The following is a 22,226-nucleotide window of genomic DNA, read 5'->3' as shown; positions in this document are numbered from 1 at the left end:
ACGTGAACGACCCCAACCTCGGCCCCCAGACCCCCGCAGCCCAGCCTGAGGGCGCCCCCTTCGGGCGAGACGTGCCACGGAGGCGGCCCGGAGCGGGAGCCTCGCCCCCGCCCCGCCAGCGGCCCCGTCCCCGCGGCAGCCTTCGCCTCACGACTCCGCAGCGCCCGAAAACGGCGGCCCAGGGGCGGCCCCGGGAAGGCGATGAGCGGCTTCGGGGTCGCCGGGGAGCTGCCGGCATGGCGGGGGGACGGCCGCAGCGGTGAGAGAGCGGGGACGGGACGGGACGGGACGAGACGGGTGAGGGCTGCGTGGGGACGGAGCGGCGGCGGGCGCCCGCGGGGAGGGAGCGGAGTGAGGGAGCAGCACTCAGCGCTCCGGGGTGCCGGCGGCTGCCCTCCTTGCCGGCCGGGTGCCATGTTTTGCGCGAGCTCAGCTCCTCACCGCCGTGCTTCCTCCGTCCCGCAGAGATGTTTTTCCCCGAGGAGGCGCACGCCGCGGCACCTGCGGATTTCCTGCAGGAGCTGCCCAGCTACCGCTCCGTGCTGAGGCGCCGGGCCGGCCCCGGGGGCGGCCACGACCCTCAGGGCTCGCTGGGGGCCCGAGCTGGAGAGGCCCGGGGGCCGCAGCCCGAGGGAGCCGAGCTGGCCGCTCTCCCCCCGAGGGAGCACGCCTTGAGCATCGCGGAGAAGAGGAGGTTACGGTGAGTCTTCACGCGTTTTTTGACTTTTTCAAAAGTTTCACACTGGTACGTATGTGTAATACAAGTACGATGGGAGGCAGAAATAGATTGGGGTTTAGTCGGCCCTGTGGGGCGTGGCTTTGAAGAGAAGCCCCCCAGGCTCTTCCCTCACAAAACAGGGCTCCCTGGCACATCCTCACCTGCGGAGGTGGGACTGGGGGCTCTTGGCTGGCATTAAAGGAGCATTTGACCAGCTGAGCTGGAAGAAAAGAGAACTGCGAATTACCTGCTGCAGACAAACATGTTCCTGGCTTCTGAAACGATTCACTTCCTTCTGTTGTCTTGGGGTTTTGCCCTTTTAAAGGTCATCTCTCATTAGAGTTAGTCCCTTCTCTCTCTGCTGTGCCTGCTGCTGTTCCTCATTCCCGTTGGCAGTTTTCTCAAATACACGGTGCTTTCCCTAATGTGTCACATTCTGCCTGGAAGGAGTTTTTTGAGACTTTTTTTTTCTCACCCTTTCTTAATTTTTTTTTTTTTTTTTTTTTTTTTTTTCCGTGAGAGCAGTTCCTTGTCCTCTGGCGGTAACCCTCAGCTGGGGCTTGTGTGCTTTGCCCCGCCTGTGTCTCTTGCTTGTAACCTGTCTGTTTTCTCCTGTCCTGCTGCTAGCCTGCAAGCTCTTCCGGGAAGAGAGTCCATTACTTGGTTTTACAACATTATTGTCTAGGCACATTTGGACCTTTAGATCAGGTGCTTGGTAGTTGCGGTGATGAGCTAGGGGAGAGGTGAAAGTACTAACAGATGCGCCACAGAAAACTATTGCTTGCAAGAGCAGCTGGAAATGGGAAGGACCAGGTAGGGGTGGCTGAACCTGGGTAACAACTCTTGCAGCCTGCCTCTGGAGTCAAGCTTGACGCTGCAGATGGTACACAAGGAGCTGCAGAAGATCTAGATCATGGTAAAGGAATGTTCTCCATACACGGAATTTTATTTGAAGTTGAGTGTATAAAGCTTGATTCCTCAGTTAAAAAGGAATTGCAGTTCTGTGGCCATGGTGCTTGTTAGGAATGGAGTTGGGATGTCCTGAGTTTGTTTACAAGTTTCTAATGCCATGGGATTCTGGTGGGGCTCCTTGGCTCCTCCACAGATCAGTAATTGTGTGTGTATTGTAAGCAGCTGCCAACACAAAATGCTTGATATAATAAATGCTGAATACTCAATGTCTGGAATGAATGCAGCCCACGCCTACATTTAAAATGCAAAGCAAACACAAGCCAGATCGTTCTGTGAAGTGTTTGTTTAAAACATTGCATGCTGTAGCCTGTAGTTTCCATACAATGAAACCTTTTGTGAGTATTTACACTTAAAAATGAGATCATCTGCTGCTTTTTGATAGCTGCAAGCAGGGTTTAATCAGGTTTCCTATCCAAATCCTAATTTCATGTTCAGCTGAGTGGAATGAAATTAATATCACCTTAAGTTACGGAAACCATGTCAACATAGAGCACATGTGGCAATAGCTGTGGTCCTGACACAGTATGCTGTTCAGTGAGTCACTTATGCATATAAATAGGGTTTTGTACAAACTATTAAAAAATCAGAGCTTTTGTCTTCTGCTCTAGTGCTCCTTCTTCATGGGTACTTAACTGCTGCCCTTCTTCAGGGGTGTCAGGCTTCGAAACAGCATTTGCTGCAAACACATCAGTTTTCAAGCTATGTTTCTGGGGGGGCTGTTTGTTTTTAAGGTTTCTTAAAATAAAGAACAAAATGCAAACAGTGAGCAACTCAGAATTCTCCTTGACACTGTTGCTGGCCACGTAGCAGTTTTTAAAATGAAAATGTATATGCAGATTGTATAAAAATCTACAAGGAATTATTGAAAAATCACCAAAAAATGCAGACAATTTGTGGTCATCTTTGACATTTGTTTGCAGATTATTCTTAGAATGGTTTACACCCATACATATTTGAAAAAGAAACATTTTTTCAAAGTCATTGAGTTAGCAGTTTACAGTGAATTTTAGGAAAACAGAATCAGTAAAAGTTAATAATTTTTAAAACATTTGTTTTATGTTATGCACTGAATTTAATATTGAAAACTATTCATGGCTTTAGATAAGGTAGTTGTTTTTTTTTTACCCTACGACATGTTTTGGCCTTCATTCTGATTTTGAAATCTCTTGATTTCTTGATTTTCTAACAAAAATATTATTTTTATATTTTGAACAGCTGCATTTATAATGTTGTAAGAGGGAAGGTAAATAGTTTATAGAGATAAAAATTTTAAAAGCATGTTAGTAAAGATATCCTGGTGAGTTTTGAAGAATTTTCTCTTCCTTTTCCAGCCATTTGTGAATATGAGATTGTTGACACCGACTTCTCAAAGATCCTGCCAGGAAGTACAGCTACGTGTTTTTTCTGTGTTGTCCTATTATCAAGTTGATTATTTTTTTTCTAGGAGAGGCAAGTGTTTTCTACAAGAGGACTTGCTATATTTGAATTAACCTGATAAGACAGTTAAGAAGAGCAACAAATGGGGGCAACTAGCGTACGTTACTCCAGCTGCCAGCACTGTGATACCCCTCTGAAGGCTCCAAGCAGGCTCCGCTGCACTAGGTCCTGTTACATGCAATGAAAAAGTATTTCTTGTGCTCAGTAATTGTATTTCGTCTTTCTTAGGGATTATCAGCAGGCCAATATAAAATATTTATCTGGATGGAATCAGTGGAAAAGAACGAGTAGTAAATCATGGAGAAAAGTTCTCAAGGATATCAAGGAATCGTTATCTTACTTGCAGCTTTGGCGGCATGATATTCACAGCATAGAAGGTATTCACCTTCTTTTGGTTTCTCCTCTTTCAACTTGCTCTTTTATTAGTGGTTTTACATGTCAGATGTACCTGTATCGGTTAAACAGTTACCCTCATTACTGGTGATGAGAAAGTGTTAACTGTATAAAATAGGATAGATAGAAATATAATGGTGGAAGTGATTAAAAAGTCACATTGCCTTTTCCATTTCTAAAAGCACACAATGCTTAAAACTGGCTTTAGTAATGTTTCTTTACTACTGCTATATTATTATTGTTAGTGTAACTGAAATTCTAATTTGTTTGTACTTTTCAGTGATCTTTATCATCTTAATTAGTAATACACATGCTTCTTTTATTCCCAGGGAAATTTGGTACTGGCATCCAGTCCTACTTCTCCTTCCTTCGTTTTCTGGTCCTGCTGAATTTTTTAATTTTTATCCTGATGTTTGGTTTTGTTACCTTTCCCACTGTCATCTCTAAATATGGAATTTTCAACAGTAGCTTTGCTAAAATTTCTCCAAAGAACACAGGTAAACATTTTCTCTGTGTACTGCTGTTTGTAAGATTTCCCTATGCCTTTAGTTTTTCCCTCACCCACCAGGACAGAGAAATACTGTGTTGTTTTTGTTTGTTTGTTTCCTGTAAGAACATGTCATACTTGAATTAACTTGGTCTGGCAGTTTAGTGGGCATTACTATTAGAGTGACTTTTCCTGCCTTTCTTTTAACAGACTCTCTCTGCACAGTTTATACACCTAGTGGTAATAAGGGACTTGTTTACTTCTACTCTTACCTCAAAGATTTGCTCACTGGAACTGTAAGTAATTTCATTTTTTTTCCTTAAGTTTCACATAACATGTAAAACACAAAAATATTTTACTTAAGGAATTGTGCTTTGATAATTTTCAAAAATGTTAAGGCTTAGGCTCACTGGGTAAAATTAGCATTTATCCCTTACCTGTGAGAAGGGCATTTTTAAACAGATTTTTACTGAGTGTCAAGCTTCATTGCACACTGCAGCCTGTGCCTCTCTTCCCCAGCTGTTAAACGTTACATGATCTAGAGCATGCCTCCTCTTGTGCTTTCTGTAGCTTATTAGTGTCCCTGTCACAGTGCTGTTTGATTGGAGAGGGGAGGGATTTTAAGTATGGAGCATCCACATGACAGTTAGAAGCATGTCAGTATTTAGAAGCCACAGACTGTTGTAGCTTGCTTTTGGCCCCAACAGAAATTTTAAATTTACAAAACAGTTGGTTCAAACCAGGTAAGATTGAGTCTAGTAGTCGTTGCTACTGTTACGAATTCTTTTTTAACAGTGTTCTTTGCGTTTTCTCACAGGGATTCCTGGAAACAACAAGCTTGTTTTATGGCTATTACGAAATAGATGCTGCCTTGCTCCGTGGCGTGAGATACAACTTTCCACTAGCATACCTGCTGACTACATTTGCCTACCTTGCGCTAAGTCTTGTCTGGATAATAAAAAGGTAAAGATGTGGGTATACTTCATTTACTGCTATGTGTTGCACAATTTATGTTGTGTTCTCACTTGTAGGGAACACTGAATTACAGAACAGTTCTATATGGAAATGGAGAATCTTTTGAGGTTGCAACACCACAGTAGCCTTTGCCTGTTTTTTGGGGAGCTGAAATGGGGAGTAAGGGAGAACGCGACTCCAACAATATTTTATATATGTAAAAATAGAAATAATGAACGTGGCTAAACGGCACAGTGAATTAACCTGTGTTGGTCTCAGTTGTCTTGGGTTGCTCCAGAACCACGCACTGAAATTTTCTCAGAAACTCAATGATACAATACAGATGTCCCTGGTTGCTCTTAGGGAATTATTTAGGCTTTCAGCTAGGTTGCTTGAGCTGTAGGGTTTTTGTGTTTTGGGTTATTTTTGTTCCCTGTGGCTAAAATATGTCTTGAATGAAGTAAAGTTGTGCTTTTCCTTAGGTCTGTGTCAGGATTTAAGCAGAGTTTGGTGCATGATGAAGATCAGTTTCAGAGCTACTGTAATAAAGTCTTTGCAGGCTGGGACTTCTGCATTACAGATCTGAACGCAGCAAGGCTAAAACATCGCAGCTTGCAGTATGAGCTCCAAGTGAGTATCTACTGTATTTTTCTACAATTACTGTTTAATATAACTTGGATGACTACAAAGAGAGGTGTGTAATTGTGCAGGTAATGGAATAACGATAAGAAGGATTGAAGTAGTTTACACTGGGAACCAGGGAACCACATCCTCTTGCATGCTTTCTAGGTAGCTAGAACTGTGGTATAACGTGACAAGAGTTGGTACTGACGTTGAAGGCCCTTCCTCGATTCACTGGGGACTGAAGCCAAACCTGTTTGCTGTTTATCTGCCTCTTCCTCACACTCCAACCACACTTCCTGTGTTAGTTTCTACGTAATGAAACAGGAAAAGCTATTCTAGTTGTGGGCAAAAAAAAAACCTTTACTGTTGGGAGTCAGTTTGAATATGCTGGATTGTAAGTCTGCAACGTGTTAGGTAGTTGTTAGGAGAGGAATAACATTCAGAAGGGATACTTCACAAATTCAGTGCATGGTTGTCATAAGAAGATGCTAAAATTTTTTCACTAGCTGTCTTTGACACATGTGCACATTCAAAATACTGAGGGAGCTAATAAATTTACCAAGTATCTTTAGAGAGCTCTGAAAGGCTTTTTGGGTGAAGCCAGTTACCTTTTTTTTTTTTTCCTTTCCTATCTGTACACTGGAAGTGGAGTGAAACAGTGACCTCTAAAAAAAATATTTCCACCTCAAGCCACAAAGCTGTAATTATCGATTTCATAAATTACAGTGAGTTGCTTTCTGCTCCAGTAAAGTTCAGTTGCCATCTTCAGGGTTTTGTTTTTGTTTTTTGAATCTTACAGCCAGAGCCGCATAGGCTCTTACTGCATTTTTGCCTCAAAAACTCATATCTTAAAAAAACAACCAACCACCACCAACAAAAACAAAACAAAACAAAAAAATTGTCCCTTTTGTTTGAAGGAAATGTTTGAAGTTCTGTTTCTGTGTTAAGTTTTTGTTTTCTTTGAAGTACTGTTTGAAGGAAATGAGTCCTCAGAAAATACCTGGATAATTTGGCTTTGTCCAGGTTATGTTGCCTTCACAGGCAGTACTCTATTTTCACATGAGTTAAGATGAAATATACAAAGTTTACGTGACTAGTTTCTCGAGGCTGGGCTTGTTTTTCTCTGTGTCAGCTTCCACTTGACCTTCACAGAGCAGAAAAAGTTTGAGTCATAACTTACCTTATGGAGATGAGTGGGCCGGCCTGTTTCAGAGTTTAGTACCAAGTTATCTGAGACCAGTCTCTCACAATAGACAAGCTGTCTTTCTCAAGAAGATGTTACTAATACAGTAGATGTAATAGGTTACAAGTTGCTTGTCGTTGGCTATTGGGCCCCCAGACTGAGGAGACAAACCATGCTGGGCTCCCACAGGGAGCTCCCATTCCTGCGTGGACATGTTTGTAGCAATGAATAGGCACTCTCAGTTCAGTCCGTTTGGGCAGGCTGTAGAGTGACCCTCCTAGAACAGGCTATAGATTTGCATATCACAGAGCCTGAACATCCCAGAGGTAGAATATACGGTGTCAAAAGTTATATCCTGCATCAAAAAATGAAACTTTATTTTTTTTTTGTTTGTAGACAGACTTGGAGGAAGAAAGAATTAAACAAAAAATAGCTGACAGGACAATGAAAGAAAAGCTACGCATCTACTCTCTGAGAATATTTCTAAATATAATTGTTCTTGCAGTTTTATTGGGATGTTTTTACTCTATTTATAAAGCAACTGCCTTCTCTCAAGAAAAGTCCAATGTAAGTATCAGACGTGACCTTAGGACAGATTCAATTAAGTGTGGTGATTAGAGCAAGAGGAAGTGTTGTGAAAGCCAAGTATCTTAATATAGCACCTTTCACGTAATGGATCTGAAAACGCTTGCTTTCTAAAAGGCCTATACTTACTAGTAGCAGAGAATGAGAAGGATCAAGAAGCATGTGCAAGAAAAAGCACAATGATGTCTTCCTCTGATGCAAAGGCTTCTGTCTTGAGTGCCTTGGAGCAGCTGAAAAGAAAAGCAGCCCTCGCTTTCCTTGCCATGTAACTGTTCTCACATCTGTGATCTGCTATACAACCACTAGTGTGTCTGGGCAATGAGCTGACTCAGGGAACTGGGTCAAAACAAACTTCATTATTGTCAGTTTCTTGATCTGGTTCACTGTTCAGCTGCAAAAACAAACAGTAAGGGAAGGGGAGAGCAAAGATTATGATCTGAATTGTGGCTTGGGTTACAGCTGTGTGGTGAGACAGGAAGTCTTGGAGCAGGGAGTGCTTTGCAGAAGAAAAGGTTCTTGCATCAGTAGTGTAAAGAATACAGTTGTTAGCATGTTCACCCCTGGCAGGACAAACAGATGGGAAGAGTGATTCAGAAGCAGAACAGCATGAGCAAGCAGCAGTTTAACAGTTTCGCAACAGTAATTGAGCTCTCTGTAGCACTCCAGGGTTAAAGGATCCTAATAGAAATGGAGCTTTATGAATAAGAGTTGATATCTTGACTTTGCCTAAATTATTAGGTAGAGGAGCTTGTTAAAATGATGGGAAAGTCGGGGAGCTGCTTGGCACCTGTAAGAATAACTTGAAAAGTGTTGGCATTTTGGCATAGGCCTAAAAGCTGTTAGATTTAGTGCTAGGCTAGGTGATATGGCCACATGCAAGTCTTGGTGAAAACAGTCTCTTCCAACAGAAGCTTTGGGGAAGCACTAAAATATTCATAGCAGAAGGAAGGAACAAGAAAGCAAGGGTGTGTAGCAGCAAACTGCAGAAACAGCAGTGGTCAGGCTTGTTCTAAATATAGGAAGAAGCTGAAGACAAAACAGGTGCTACCTGAGTTCTGGGTAGGTATCTGAAAGGAGCACAATGTCAGAAATGTATGTGTGCATGTAGTGTCATCTTTCTCTCATCTCTTGTACAGAACGGCAGCAATACGGACCTCCAGACTAATCTCTTAGTTCAGTATTTGCCTTCAATGGTGATCACGTTGGCCAACTTTGTTGCTCCTCAGATCTTTTCAATTCTGATCAGATTTGAAGATTACTCACCAGCCTTTGAAATCAAGCTGACACTGTTGAGGTAAAGATGGTTTTATTGTAGCCTAGGATGTTTGAACAAGTTGTTCCTGAGAGGTTAGAGATATTGTAAACATTCCAGTATCAAGACACAGAGAGGTTGGACTCCCTGCAGTGGAAGGCCTGGGCACTGTAAGCCAGGCAGGCATTGTTTGACTTAAGTTTCATTGGAAGCTTTCATTTAAAATCTGGAAACGGTCTCCTGTTTGGTGACAGTACAGTGCAGCCATTTAGTGTCCAAGTTTCTCTCTGTTCCATTTAGCTGTGTGATCTGGACATCTTCAACAATCTGAAAGTTTGTAGGGAAATTACTAGAAAGTGCTGCCTGAAGAGCTGTCAATTCATACTGCTTTATGTGCAGCAGCTCCGTGGATGAGCAGTTGTGTGTGCACAGCAACCAGCTTTACTCGTGCTACAGTGATGTACAGCAGCTCAAGGCAGAAGTTAAAAGTCTGGGGATAAAAGATACCTTAAAGTGACAGCATGAAGAACTGGAATTTGGCAGCTTAGGATGGTAAGATCCAGACTGAAGCATCTGAACTCTGGTCAAGCCCCTGTGCTTTTTATTTCTGATGTGGCTTATTGTCTCTGAAGGCCCGAAGCCACTGAAGAGGAAAATGCTGCACACAGAGTTGTCATCTGGCCTCTCAAACTGTTCTTGATAGAATAGCAGCCCACTGTGGGTTGAAGGACTGAACTTAAAGGACTGATCTAAAAACAATACTGTGAAAAGAAACTAAGGGACTGTAGCCTGAAGGTGAAAAGTGATTTAACCTGTTACTAAAGAAAGCAAGCTTTATCTGCTTGGTTATTCCATTAAAGCTCTTGCATTCTGGCCTCTGTGCAGCTTCGTTGGGCTCCTATGCAAACTGAGTCAGGTGCCAGAATGGCTGTGCTTTGGCACTTTTAAAATTGGGTTTTGATTTTCTTCCAGGTGTGTCTTTGTGCGGTTGGCCAACATTGGTGTTCTCTTATTCTCACTGTGGAGTCAGATCCATTGTGCCAATGACAACTGTAAGGCCTGTGGATACAATTACAAACTTTATCCTGTAAGCAGATTTATCTTTATTTGCAAGTTCAGATGATTAAAAACAAAGATTCTTTTTCCATGAGACTTGCTTGTTTAGAACTATTCAGATTTGGACTTGAGGTTGTCATTCATGTTGTACTTAGTGCTGCTGCTTACTGCTTAATGCACACCAGTACAACTCTCATACAACTTCCATTTATCTAAAACTCCAATGATCTTATTCCAGTGACAGGTTATTTAGCTCAGACTTTGTGACTGACATGAAGTTTATTTGAGGTAGCTGTGTTTTGGAGATGGTTGTGTTACTGTCTTTTTGCTTCAATAAGACAAATTGTATTCAAAAACAGACAAAAAGTGTAGCTTGGAAGCTCTGAAAACACTTGAACACTCTAGAAATGTGATTAATACAACTTGAACTATATTAGTGTTAGCTGATTGAAAAGTTTGCTGCTGTAGTGATTGACAGATTTTATTCCCCACTTGTTATTAGACTTATAATCCTGTTTTTTCCTGACTTGCTTTTATAGTGCTGGGAGTCTGCAGTTGGGCAAGAAATGTATAAGCTGTTGATATTTGATTTCATGATAATTCTTGCTGTGACCCTTTTTATGGACTTCCCTAGGATGTAAGTATTTCTGCCTTTTGAGCGTGCTTTTGCAAAAATGATTTATGAAATGTTTCTTTTTTCAATTATTAATTTCCTATATTTCTAACTCAATTATGAAATTTAAAATAAAACATATTTCTGGCGATTTGAGTACTTGTTTGCTATTCAGATCAATGTAGTTTTTGATATTTGAATCTTCTTTAGACATTTTTATTTTGTGTGGTCTAATGCTTTAATGCTAAATTTCTGTATTCCAGATATTTCAGATGTGTTAGAATTCAGCTGAACTCTAGAACTAATTATGTTTTTTTGTTTGTTTTTAGGTTGTTAGTTACTCATTGCTCTTGGAAGCTAGTTCAGTGGTGTGGTTTGCAGGAATTTGGGATTTCTGACAATGTCCTGGAAATCATTTATGGACAGACTATCTGCTGGATTGGAACCTTCTTTTCACCACTTCTTCCTGCAATAGCAACTATAAAATACTTCATCATCTTTTATGTTAAAAAGGTAATGAAGGTGGGGTAAATAAAATTGAGCAGCACATCTGTGTTTTTTTGTTTTGTTTGTTTGGTTTTCAATACAGATATTTAATTGATTTAAAACAAACAAAACCTTAAAGACAAAACAAAAAAAAGGAGGATGCAGTATATTGGAAATGAGGTAATAGAATTCCATTTTCTGTGTGGTTTTTTGCTTTTAAGACAAGGTAGAATTTTCCTTTGAGATCAAGCAAAACAGCACCTTAATGGTGCGCATCATCAATATAATTCATTATGTTATTTTAAAAGAATATCTTTTTATAATAAAAGATAATATATAACAAATCATTGCAAAAAAAAAGTGTTTACCATCAACAGAGCTTTGAACTTGGACAAGATTTTGCCAAGCTGCTACATATTTGGAAGCAAAATGGGAAATGGAAGATGTATTACATATGAGATGTGATTTCAGTGTATCAGAAGCTTTGCTCTATGATTAGACATCTCCTGCGCAACAATTTCATATCGATCTCTTTAATTTTGACAAGAGGGGATGTATTCAATGAAGCTCCAGCAGATGAAAACTAAAGGCTGCACCATAGATCATACACCATATGTCTCGTGTCATTTGGCTCTGTGCAAGTGTGTGACGCTCTCTGGATCAAACCCTTCCACAAAACAGGAGATGATGATTTATAGAAGAAATGTAAATCATTTTTGTCTTATCCCTTCTCAGTCCATCAAAGGAATGATGGTTACTTCAGATACACTACCAGCTAGCAAGATGGGAAAATAAAGTTGGTGGGGGAGGTGTATTTGCGTGTATGTAGACAGATGTACCTGGTAACAGTCTTGCTCCCTTTTCCTCTCCAGATCAGCTTGATACACACACGTAAGCCTCCAGGTAGGCCTATCAGAGCATCAAGTTCCAATTTTTTCTTCTTGGTGGTGCTGTTGATTGGGCTCGTCTTGGCTTTTATCCCTTTGGGAATCAGCATAGCACAGTAAGTGGCAATTTAACTTCTATGAAGTTGGTATTTGCCTTAAGGTTGTAATTTCCCTAGAAAGCAGACACCACATACACTTGTAATAATAAATTAGAATAAAATACACTTGCATATAATGAAGTCAAATTATTATGTAGTCCATATAAACATGGGTTTAAGATGAAGTACGCTTTTACCCTATCGGCAACAAGGTGCTGGGCTTGTGTTGGATTATTTTGTCTTTACGTTTTGGTGTAGCATCTCCTTTCTGTTCTTCTTTTCTTTGACAGTATCCCCTCCTCTAAGGCATGTGGGCCGTTCAGGAATTTTAACACTTCATGGGCAGTTGTTCCACATACAATACTTGGGTTTCCAACAGGTCTACAGATGGTCCTTAATGGCATAGCATCAGAAGCCTTTGCAGTACCCTTTTTTATGGTTGTCTGGTGAGTAGTGAGAAGACCTTATGTAGTCATGCAGCTGCATGGTTCATTTCCTTCCTTACTGAACTGGTCCCAAACAATTATTGTCCATCTGCAGTTAAAGGCATCATCTATGAAGCCTCAGCTCTTTTGTCTTTGCCATTTATTCATGTTTGTCAGGTACTTTGTTCAGTTGGGTTTTGAATGTTGCTATAAGTGGAGACTCTACAAACTCTCTGAGCAGCCTTTTCCGGTGTTTGGTTGCTCTTGCAGCAATATGGTTTTTCTTTTTTTGTTTTCTTGTGTTTAAATGGATTTATTTTTTTTTCATTTCAGTTTAATCTGACTGTTTTCAGGCATTTTCTTCAACTTCTATACTTGAGAAACCATGCAATTTATCTCAGACTCCATCCAGCCTTTTCTTCTGAATGTGTTCTCCTGAATTGAACCTGTTGCTGTGTACCCAGGAAGAATCAAGTCCTCTTTTTTGTGTGTGTTTGGGTCTGTCTGAACACAACCTGTAAAATCTGATAGAGGCCCTGCCTCTACATCTCCTAGAGCTCTGTCCCAGCCTGCTGACAACACAAATATCTCACAGGTGATTTTGAGCAAAGCTATGCCCTACCTAGCCCAGCTCTGTGCTGATTTATTTATTTTTATTTCCCCAGTATTTTTCTCGTATGGACAAAACTGTATTTCCTCTGATCCATAACAGCCTTTGTCTGATCAATTCTGTTTTGTATGATGCTAAGGTATAATGTTGGTTTGTTGTTCGCAGCCTTATTATGTTCTATTTTATTGCCTTGGCTGGAGCCCATAAAAGAGTGGTTGAGCAGCTGAGGGAACAACTGGTTATGGTAAGATTTGACCCACTGTCTTTTCTGTGCTCCTAAAATTTTCCTTGTTGTATCAGTAATCAGGCATGCAGAGGAACAACAGTTTTCAAAGTCTTCTGGATATCTGGTTTTGGACAGGCAGTGAAGAATGTTTTACAGGTTACAAGGGAAAAATAACTGAAGTACAGAAGCATTTTTCAGTCTAGTTGGTTTGCTTAGCTATTAACTGCAACTGTAGCCTCTAAGAAGTGCTGTCGCTGTTCTTTATCTGTTGTCCTGCTTAAATCTACCCATATGCATGTATTTTCCTGCCAAATTAGAACCTCAACCTTGTGGCTCCTGTCTGTTCCACCATCTTATACGACCTCTGTCTCTGTTTCCTTCTCTACTGTCACGGACAGGCACCTAATTCACTACCCTTCTCTCCAGGTCTATATTTCTATTTAGTCACATCTGGTCTTATTCCTGACTGTGGGTCCCAGCACTACCTGCAACAGGTACTCAAGGTGGAGCAAATCACCAACTAGTCTTCTGGAGAATGTCACTAGTGCAGATATGCTTATTTGCAATCATCAAAATCTGCTGCCGTCTACCAGTTTGATATTGTCTGCAAACTACTCTAGTCCAAATCTCACCTTTTTACTATTTCTCACTTTCTTAAGAAAGAATCTGGGTTTTGTGAAGTGCTTCTTTTAGATATGACACTTAACAATCTGTCCTTAGAAAAACAGTTTGCTGGGGAGAGATTTTTGAAGATTATAATGGATTTAGGAGCGAAAGCCTTGCTGCTCTTGCTTTTTATTTCTATTTTCTCACTGTTGTTAGGCTTTCTGAAGGACATTTTTAAAGGTTTTGGGTATGTCAGATGTTTCTACTAGGCGCACAGCAGAACTTTTAATGTGAGGTAAATGAATTCAAAACCATTGTAAACTTAAAATTGCTTAGGGAGTTGAGGGGATGTTGTTAACTGATAATTAGAGTACCATTTAGTGAGAGCACCAATTTATTCCTAATAAAGAAATAAGTTGTATATAGGTAACTTGTACTTCTTTTTATCTAGAGTGTACTTTGTATTCTGTCTTTCCAGGAAAGTCGTGACAAGTTGTTCCTAATCAGAAAAATAACAGAAGCTCAGAAGTGTACTTGAAAACCACAAAAAAGCCAGAAGAACTTGACTTCCTGACACTCCTGGAATCGCTAGGTAAGAAGAGAACATCGGCGTAATGTGAAAACTGCGAAGCTGACTGGCACTGTGGCACTGCATTCTCTGTCAGGAATACTTAACATTCTTCATGTTGATTATGCTAGTAGGCCTTAAAGTTTCCAAGACTGGAATGTTGTTTATTTGTACTGTGTTAGACCTGTCCAAAAATTGTACAGTAGGACACTTACTGGTGCTGCAATTTCAAGATTGGTAGGGTTTATGATACACCTGTTTTTTTCAGGTGTTTTGAGTAAAATGTAATCGGAACTGAAAGTTTTTTAAAAAGTTTACACTGTTTTTATGAATTATACTTTTAAGAACTGAATTATACTTTAAGAACTGATGGGGGGAGAGGTGTGATTTTACATGTTTCCTGCTCACTTATCTTATAAAACCAAAGCAAAGCAATTTAATGTCAGCATTTTGAAATAGTCCATAGGAGAAGAAAACATGTAATGGGTTTGAAATCAGCTTTGTAAATTTTTAGAGAGACTTTGATATTTATTTTGCTCTGAGATAGTAAGGCCAGTTGAACACTAGATAAAATGGTTTAGAGAAAACCAGCAGAGGAGAGTTCTGCCTAAACACTGTGAATAGGGAGAAACCAGCAGCTGTCAGGTCACCACGGGGTGTCCCTGCTGCAGTCTCATGGGCACGGACTAACCTCTAACATGTGTAAGGCTTTATTACTTGCCTTCATTCGTGTACAGATGTCTTGAAGCCTGCTCTTTTTGTTCTAAACTGTGAATATTTGAGAGTTATGCTATTTGTAGTTAAAAATACAGCATTCCAAAATTTATATGCCAGTACCCTTTAAGTTCTTAGTTAATTGAGGTGATGGAGCTGTGTGACTCAGAATAATGTTTCTAGGTAGCCTACTATTATTTAAAGATTGTTCCTCTCAAGAACTTGTGCAAAGAATGTGTACATAACTTGAAATTTCTGTCAGGACACTGGTAATTTACATGAGATACCATGTGCTTTTTATGGACTCTTTTGTGATGTTCTCTGTCTTCATTTCTGAGAAATTAACGTGTAATAAATGTCTTCTTTTTAAACCGAGTGGCTGACTTTTTTTTAAGAAAAGTTCCGTTGACGTCGTGGGGCTTTACAGATTTATTTTTCCCCCGTGTAGCGCTGGCTGTGGTGAGGCGGGGCGGGCGGGGCCCCTCAGCCGCTTCCCGCCCAGCCGCGGCGCGCGGCCGGCCCCTCAGCAGCCCCCGCCCCCTTAGCACCGCCCTCCCCAGCCCCGTCTCCACGGCAACCAGCAGACGCCGCTTCTGACTGACAGCCGCGCTGTTCAATACGGGGGCGCCGGGCGGCCAATGGGAGAGCGGGACGGGGCGGCGGGAGGCCGGCCCGCGGTGATGACGTCAGCGCTTCGCGACGCGGAGCGGCGGGGTCAGCAAAATGGCGGCGGCCGCGGCCCTGGCTCCGGCGCTGCGGCGCTCGCTGGGGCGGCCCCGGGGGGGGCTCGGGGGGGCGCCGCGGCCTTGGCCCGCCTCGGGGGGAGCCCCCAGGCCCCGCAGCACCGCAGCGAGCCTGGACGGCATCAACAGGGCCGTGGTGGACCGCATCATCCGGGTGGACCACGCCGGGGAGTACGGCGCCAACCGCATCTACGCCGGGCAGATGGCGGTGCTGGGCCGGTCGGCCGCGGGGCCCGTCATACAGGTGGGGCTCTGCGGGCAGCCCCCGCCCCGCCACGCAGCCGCACGGGGAAGGTCACGGCTCCCCGAGCTGTGTGCCTGGTAGTCGGCGGTTAGGTTTATAAGGAGCGGGGGGTTGATCGGGGGGAAACTGCTGCGTGTTGTCCTGGTGCTCTGGGGAAAGCACTTGGAGCGTAAAAAGAACTCTTAAGTTGCCTAGCTGTTACTGTCTTATCTTAGAGTCATAGAATGGCTCTGGTTGAAGGGACTCACGGGTTGTTCCGTGCCACCCCCCTGCCGCAGGCAGGGACGCCACCCGCTGGATCAGGTTGCTCAGGGCCTCATTTGACTTGCTCTTGAATGCCTTCAGGGATGGGGCAGCCTGTGCCAGTGCCTCACCACGCTCTGAGTGAAGAATTTCCTTCTAACCTCTAATCTAAATCTCTGCGCTTTTAGTTTAAAACCGTTCCCCCTTGTCCTGTCATTATCCGATTGAGCAAAGAGTTACTCGCCATGTTTTTTGTGAAGCCCCCTTTAAGCACTGAAAGGTTGCAGTGAGGCCCCCCCTCACCACAGGCTGAACAGCCCCAGCTCTCTCAGCCTTTCTTTACAGGACAGGTTCTCTAGCCCTCTGATCGTCTTTGTGTCCCTCCTCTGGACCTACTCTAGCAGCTTTGCATCCTTCTTGTGCTCGAGGCTCCAGACCTGGACGGAGTGCTGCAAGTGGGGCTTCGCAAGGGCAGAGCAGAGGGGGACAATCCCCTCCCTTGGCCTGCTGGCCACTACTCTTGTTGCAGCCCAGGATGCAGTGGGCCTTCTAGGCTGCAAGCACACACAGTCAGCTCTTCACTTCCCCTTCTTGCCCATTTCCTTTTTGTGATGTTAATAATGTTGCCTTTACAGTCATTATGTGTGATCTCAGCTGTTTAGTTTACTCTTTCATTTATTAGCTTTATTGGAAATGTTTAATTTTTTCTTTTGGTCTTACACTTTGCTGTCATTTTTCTTTGTTGCAGCAAATGTGGAATCAAGAAAAAGACCACTTGAAAAAGTTTAACGAGTTAATGATTGCCTATAGAGTTCGACCTACTGTTTTGCTGCCTTTTTGGAATGTAGCAGGTTTTGTTTTAGGTGAGTTTGTCACATTGTTGCTGGTTTTGCTTTATGAAATTTTTAAGTACTTAAATTTTTTACATTGTTTCAGATTTCATTGTTTGCATCTGTTTGGTACCCCAATCGCAGGGGCTGGAAGTGCTTTACTTGGAAAGAAGGGCGCGATGGCTTGCACGGTGGCGGTGGAAGAGAGCATATCGGATCACTATAACAACCAGATCAGAACTCTTATGGAAGAAGATCCAGAAAAGTACAAGGAGCTGTTGCAGGTATTTAACCATGACTTGAAAACTAGCATAACAAATTCATTGAACTACATAATGTGACTTGATTCAGAAAACAATATGCTGATTGAATTTGCAGCATATCTCTCTTTGTTCTATCATCTGGAATTCTAAAGTCAATAGGAACATTAGGATAAAAGGATGGCTGTTCCTTCAGTAACACTAAATTGATCGAGGAGTAAGATTAAAATGTAAGATTAGCTTCAGCATACTTTTGTTAATTCATCACTCTCCATTTGATTGGGAGAATTGTACTTAAATCTTGATTATTTTTAAATGAAAGGACGGGTTCAGAGGAAAACAAAAAGAAAAAAAATGTCTGTATAGTAACATTTTGCTTATACTGCATATGACTGTATCTAGTTTTGAACATTTCAGAGCATGGACAGGGCTAATGTATGTTAGCTCTGCAAGAGAACTAGTTCCCAAGTACTTCCAGCATCAAACTGGGACACACTCCTGTAGGGTGCTTATGAGGGGCTCTCAAGTGCTGCATGTTCACCTCGTTTGTGCTCTGGGTGGTGGGAGCTTGCTCTAGGGCCTGTGTGCACATTTCCAGCTCTCTGCTGACCGTTACTGTGTTCAGCTGTGCTTAGTTTAATGTTTAGCCAAGACTGCATCCTTCCAAATTGTTGTCTCGATACCGAAATAGTATCATAAGTAATCAAATTGTGCCGATGTATGTGAGGAAAATATTGTCCATGAAAATAAGGGCTAAGAAGTGAGTGTGAAATACAGAGGAAACGAGCAGCAAGGTTATTCAGAGCCTCAGTATGAGGAGGACCAGTAATAAAGGTAAAACCAATGCAAACCACTTGGGTTGGGACAGCACCTGAGTGTAAATTCTGAGCGTATTATTAAGCAGTCCTAATTATCTGTAGGTATCTCAAGAGGAAATTCTTTAAACCTTTATGTACTAGCTGAAAAAATTGAGGAGAAAAGTAGTGTTCTTTAGAGTATACTAAAGTGGACAAAAGCCCTGTGGAGTTACAGAAAGACACTGTTACTGATTGTCTGGCAAGGCAGGGACTTAAATTCTTTTTAATTAAATTGTCAGTAACTGTTGTATGTGTGAAATTAGTGTTACAAGTCAGTATGACTACAGGTTTTCCTAAAACATTGAAAAAGACAGTGGTATGCTAAACCATAGCTTAATTTTCTAAAGACTTTTTGAACTCTTGAATAGGTTTTAGGGGTGATGTAAATAATCCCCTTCTTTGCCAATTGGAGGTTCAGGATTTTGAGAAGCTTTTGAGAGACATGAGCCTCAGATGCCAGCCCTGGTGTATACAACGGCCAACGGGATGTAGTTCTGTATTCTAGCTGCCTTGATTTTTCTGCAAAGTACATTTACTAATTAACTGCTATTTTTAAAGATAATAAAGCAATTTCGGGATGATGAACGGGAGCACCATGACATCGGGCTGGAGCACGATGCTGAGGGAGTAAGTACAATGTTAACTGATGGGTGCTGTTAGCAAAGATCTAGGTGTGACACTCTTGTCTTATTCAGTGACTGTTACACAGCTTTTTCTTTGAGAAAAAGAAAATAAGGGGCTTGATATTCATAGAATCATGAAGTCTATGATTCTATGATATTCTTTCCTGAAGATAAATACAAGAAAATGCTGACATAGCACGGCATTTTAGAGCTTTCATATTTCTGGAACGGTTTGAATGTGTTGGAACTCATGTCAAGTGTTAGTGATTGTGTTTTATTAAGAGTTGTCCTCTGGACAGTAAAGATCTTATTTAAGTTTGAATTAAATATTTTTTAAAATATGGCTAATAAATGCTATTAATACAGTTGGAAAATTGAGGCATCATCTTGATAGATAAACACAACCATGATAGAAGGGGTGAAATACTGAAGTATTTTTGTTTACTGAAGAATACTGTGCTCCCCTGAATATCAGAGGAGGAATGTGTAGCTTCCTCACTTGTTTTTCCTCTTGGCTTATATTTGTAGTGAAATGGAACCTTTATTTAGAATTAATTTTTATTTGGTTTTCTCTAGGGTAGATTAGGTTAAAATACAGGTGAAATTTTTAAAATGTTTACTATTCTTTATGATAGATGTAGTTCAAAGACAACACCACTCTACTAGGAGCATTTAATCTTTTATTCTTTGTTTTACAGGCACCAGCTTATTCTGTTCTGAAGACAGTAATACAGCTTGGATGCAAAGCTGCAATATTTTTATCAGAAAGAATATAGTGATATTTTCTATAATGTTTGTGGCAATAAACTGTGAAGCCAAAGATTATGAAAACTGTGGAAGACTAAAATCTATTTTATTCAGGCTTTTAAAATGTTCTTCATTAAACACCTGATTCTGCCATCACGTTGAGTACTTGTTCAAAAGGTATCTACACTAAAGTCAGTTGAGCTAAATGTGAATGATGATAGAATTAGGTCTATGTGACTTAAACCTCCTTATTCAGAAACTGTTCACAAGGTGGCAGTAAAATATGTTGTATATACATGATTTATATATATGTGTGTATAAAGAGAGTTTGGATATATAGAACATATATATGCACGTATGAAAGTGGTAACTATCTTCTCTGTTGCCTTCAAATTTATATGTTCTTGAAATAAGCTGGAGCTCATGAGCTCATTTTAAAATGGTTAATACTGAATAAGTAGCATATTCTTGAGTTCTATTTTCAGGGTAAGTACATGAAGTCCTAGTAAGTATTTCTTTTCAGTTTCTCTTGAATAAAGATTGTTATTATAAGACTCTCATTTGAAGACTTATTTGTGGGGGTTTTATTGTTTTGTTTTCTATTGGCTCAATTCTGAATTATTTTTAATTTAAGTTTTTCTTCCCTTGAATTTGTCCTGAGTGTGTGCACTATCTGGGTATATACAGCAGGAGAGAGCAACTTGGAGCACCCGTGGAATTGCACTTAATTTTCTCTTACAGTTTTCACATTTATCTTTGCCTGTAGTCTAGTCTTCAGTAGTTCTTGAATAGAAAGCTGTTGCTTTCTCAACTTTCAAACAATTTCCACTTGCTTCTTGCTGACATCCTGCCATGGACCAATGGGAATGCACAGGACAGACTTCTGCATATCTGCTCTGCTAAACTCTAATGAGATGATGAAAGTACAATGGAATTAGTATGCCTTAAACTGTTAGGGATGAAAAGGACCTCTTGCAAGATTGCATGCTTTGGTTGTTAGGTCTTAACAATGTGCAAGCCAGGCGTAACTTGACAGGTCAGCTCTGGATGTGGGATGTAATGGATGTAAACCTAGCCGAGAAGGAAGGAACTAGAAACCAAGAAATAAAATGGTAGCAGTGTTGCCCATTACCATAATAATGAACGGGGCCACCATGCCATGGCAAATCTACACAATTTTATTGAAGCCAACTAAGTTCTTTTATTGAGTTGCTATGTGATGGTTCCGGTCTTGTGTTGCTGACCAATTCTATGTACTGATGTTGTAGCTGCTTTGAGACCAGAGGAGGAGAAGCAATGCTGAGGTGTGCACAGGAACCCAGAACATCCTGCATCAGTATGCTTGGTAAGGTTTCAGGCAGTATGTAATCCAGGTACATCTCTGAATTTGCCTTTTTGAGTAGTTTTGTTACAGTTTGTAGGTACTGATCAGTGTGTAATTTGTCATGAAAGACTTCTTCAAGAGGATTATTTTCCCTTTTTTGTAAAGGAGCTTAGACTGAAGGAAAAATCTTAATATAGAAACTCTTGTATGATTTATTCTGACTGATGCTTTGTACATTCTTTGAGAATATTTTTTATCAAACCATCGCGAGGCTGGCCTGGTTATACTCAAACTGCAGATGTTATTTACATTGTCTAAACAAAGTAGTATTTGATTCTCTATCAATGACTGGTTTGCACATCCACTGGAATAACGTAAGGAACTCAAAGCTAAATCACTGTTTTCTCAGGGACTACATAATAGAGCAGGGTAGATTTAAGGGATTCTCATTCTTCTTGCCTGAGTCTCAGACAGTTGTGAGCAATAGGCATGTAAACATGAGTTTATTAAAGGTAGGGCCTGTTACACTTAAGATGTCTTCCTGACTTGACCAGTTGTTTGAACAGATGTTAAATCTCTTGAACTTCTTACCTTAATTTCCCTGAAACATTGATCTGGTTGGGTGTGGGAAAATTCCTAAATTGTTTGAAGAAGTGAGGAATTGGCATGAATGAATAGTTAACTGAAGTGGCTGAAGAAGTAGCAAGTAGCATTGAAAGAATGTGCAGCGCAGTCATGTAAGCCATGAACTTTAATAACTGAGTAAAAAAATTAAAAAAAAAATAATAAAAAAAAAGGCTTGATGAATACTCTATTGTAAAGACTTCAATAACAGGGCAGCATGGGGCAGCACTGTCCGTGATTAAATCAAGGAGGGAGAACAGTGTTTTGAATCAAAGCTGGGAGTCACACACCCACACATACAGTGGGCTTGTGGAATAAACTGGGAGCCCTGAGCCAGGCAGTGGCCTGCTTTCTCAGCTGCTGCCTCAGGATTGAATACCAGTCGAGGCATGTGTGGTGCTTTCCTAGATCGACAGCACTCTGCCAAAGCCATTCTTAATGGTGCTGGTCAGAGAGATCCTCCAAGGATGTCTGTGGTGCTGTTAGGGAATTTGCTGCTGGCAAAGGAGGGTCCATGTGATCCTTTTCCCAAGCGTGGTTGGCCTCTGGAACCATCACACACTGCTCATTTGGAGAAACACCATTTGAGAGACAAATCCCATTTTTAGTGAGTTTTGTTTGGCCGAAGAGTGGAAACATCAGTAAATCACTGTATGAGGTCATTGTGTTTGGCCATATCTGCAGTAACTGTGAAAGCGTTCACAGCAAGTTCTTTGTCCTCAACAGCTGAAAACATCGTGGACATTTGAGGAGGCTGTCAGACAGTAATGCTGTCTCTAGCTGTGAGCATGAGGGAGGAATTGGGAGAACAACTCGGCTTTATGTTCTGGATCAGGA

At 41.3% G+C, this 22,226-nt stretch overlaps 3 protein-coding genes across 8 annotated transcripts in view; 2 read left to right on the top strand and 1 right to left on the bottom strand.

The window, feature by feature from the left end:
• TMC5 (transmembrane channel like 5) overlaps window positions 1-1,147 on the bottom strand; it is a 33,646-nt gene extending 32,499 nt beyond the window's left edge. For 2 of the 4 annotated variants that reach the window (XM_068698903.1, XM_068698906.1), the window contains exon 1: window positions 966-1,147. The gene's annotated coding sequence lies outside the window, so the exon portion shown is untranslated. Of the gene's footprint in view, window positions 1-441; window positions 579-965 lie in introns of those variants that run through there. The other 2 variants (XM_068698902.1, XM_068698905.1) reach the window with 1 other exon arrangement.
• TMC7 (transmembrane channel like 7) lies at window positions 89-15,265 on the top strand. 3 transcript variants are annotated; one of them, XM_068698913.1, is made up of 16 exons: window positions 91-259; window positions 466-700; window positions 3,356-3,504; window positions 3,850-4,017; window positions 4,218-4,303; window positions 4,825-4,970; window positions 5,444-5,591; window positions 7,165-7,335; window positions 8,490-8,647; window positions 9,578-9,692; window positions 10,201-10,298; window positions 10,604-10,787; window positions 11,633-11,763; window positions 12,036-12,191; window positions 12,946-13,024; window positions 14,091-15,265. In XM_068698913.1, the coding sequence occupies exons 1-16, from the start codon at window positions 202-204 to the stop codon at window positions 14,148-14,150; spliced, it is 2,142 nt and encodes a 713-aa protein (XP_068555014.1). In that variant the 5' UTR covers window positions 91-201; the 3' UTR covers window positions 14,151-15,265. The 3 variants fall into 3 exon arrangements, with proteins under 3 accessions (XP_068555016.1, XP_068555015.1, XP_068555014.1); XM_068698914.1 differs by lacking the exons at window positions 12,946-13,024; window positions 14,091-15,265 and adding an exon at window positions 12,504-12,939 and having other exon boundaries at window positions 90-259; XM_068698915.1 differs by lacking the exons at window positions 11,633-11,763; window positions 12,036-12,191; window positions 12,946-13,024; window positions 14,091-15,265 and adding an exon at window positions 11,138-11,623 and having other exon boundaries at window positions 89-259.
• A 316-nt stretch (window positions 15,266-15,581) lies between these two features.
• Window positions 15,582-20,001, top strand: COQ7 (coenzyme Q7, hydroxylase). The gene is made up of 5 exons (XM_068698927.1): window positions 15,582-15,881; window positions 16,873-16,987; window positions 17,099-17,238; window positions 18,630-18,698; window positions 19,393-20,001. Exons 1-5 carry the CDS (start codon window positions 15,618-15,620, stop codon window positions 19,468-19,470), a joined length of 666 nt encoding a protein of 221 aa, XP_068555028.1. The 5' UTR covers window positions 15,582-15,617; the 3' UTR covers window positions 19,471-20,001.
• Window positions 20,002-22,226: the final 2,225 nt, after the last annotated feature.

This window comes from Anas acuta, chromosome 15 (assembly GCF_963932015.1).
Source record: "Anas acuta chromosome 15, bAnaAcu1.1, whole genome shotgun sequence".
NCBI classification, from domain to species: Eukaryota; Metazoa; Chordata; class Aves; order Anseriformes; family Anatidae; genus Anas; species Anas acuta.
The sequence above is the reverse complement of the archived record's forward strand: the minus strand, read 5'-3'. Positions and strand labels throughout refer to the sequence as shown.

Coding starts and splice junctions, on each gene's coding strand:
- TMC7 (XM_068698913.1), top strand. CDS start 202: ATGAGCGGCTTCGGGGTCGCCGGGGAGCTGCCGGCATGGCGGGGGGAC. Junction 260..465: donor GCGGGGGGACGGCCGCAGCG/GTGAGAGAGCGG, acceptor TCCGTCCCGCAG/AGATGTTTTTCCCCGAGGAG. Junction 4,304..4,824: donor AAGATTTGCTCACTGGAACT/GTAAGTAATTTC, acceptor GTTTTCTCACAG/GGATTCCTGGAAACAACAAG.
- COQ7 (XM_068698927.1), top strand. CDS start 15,618: ATGGCGGCGGCCGCGGCCCTGGCTCCGGCGCTGCGGCGCTCGCTGGGG. Junction 15,882..16,872: donor CCGCGGGGCCCGTCATACAG/GTGGGGCTCTGC, acceptor TCTTTGTTGCAG/CAAATGTGGAATCAAGAAAA. Junction 17,239..18,629: donor AGTACAAGGAGCTGTTGCAG/GTATTTAACCAT, acceptor CTATTTTTAAAG/ATAATAAAGCAATTTCGGGA.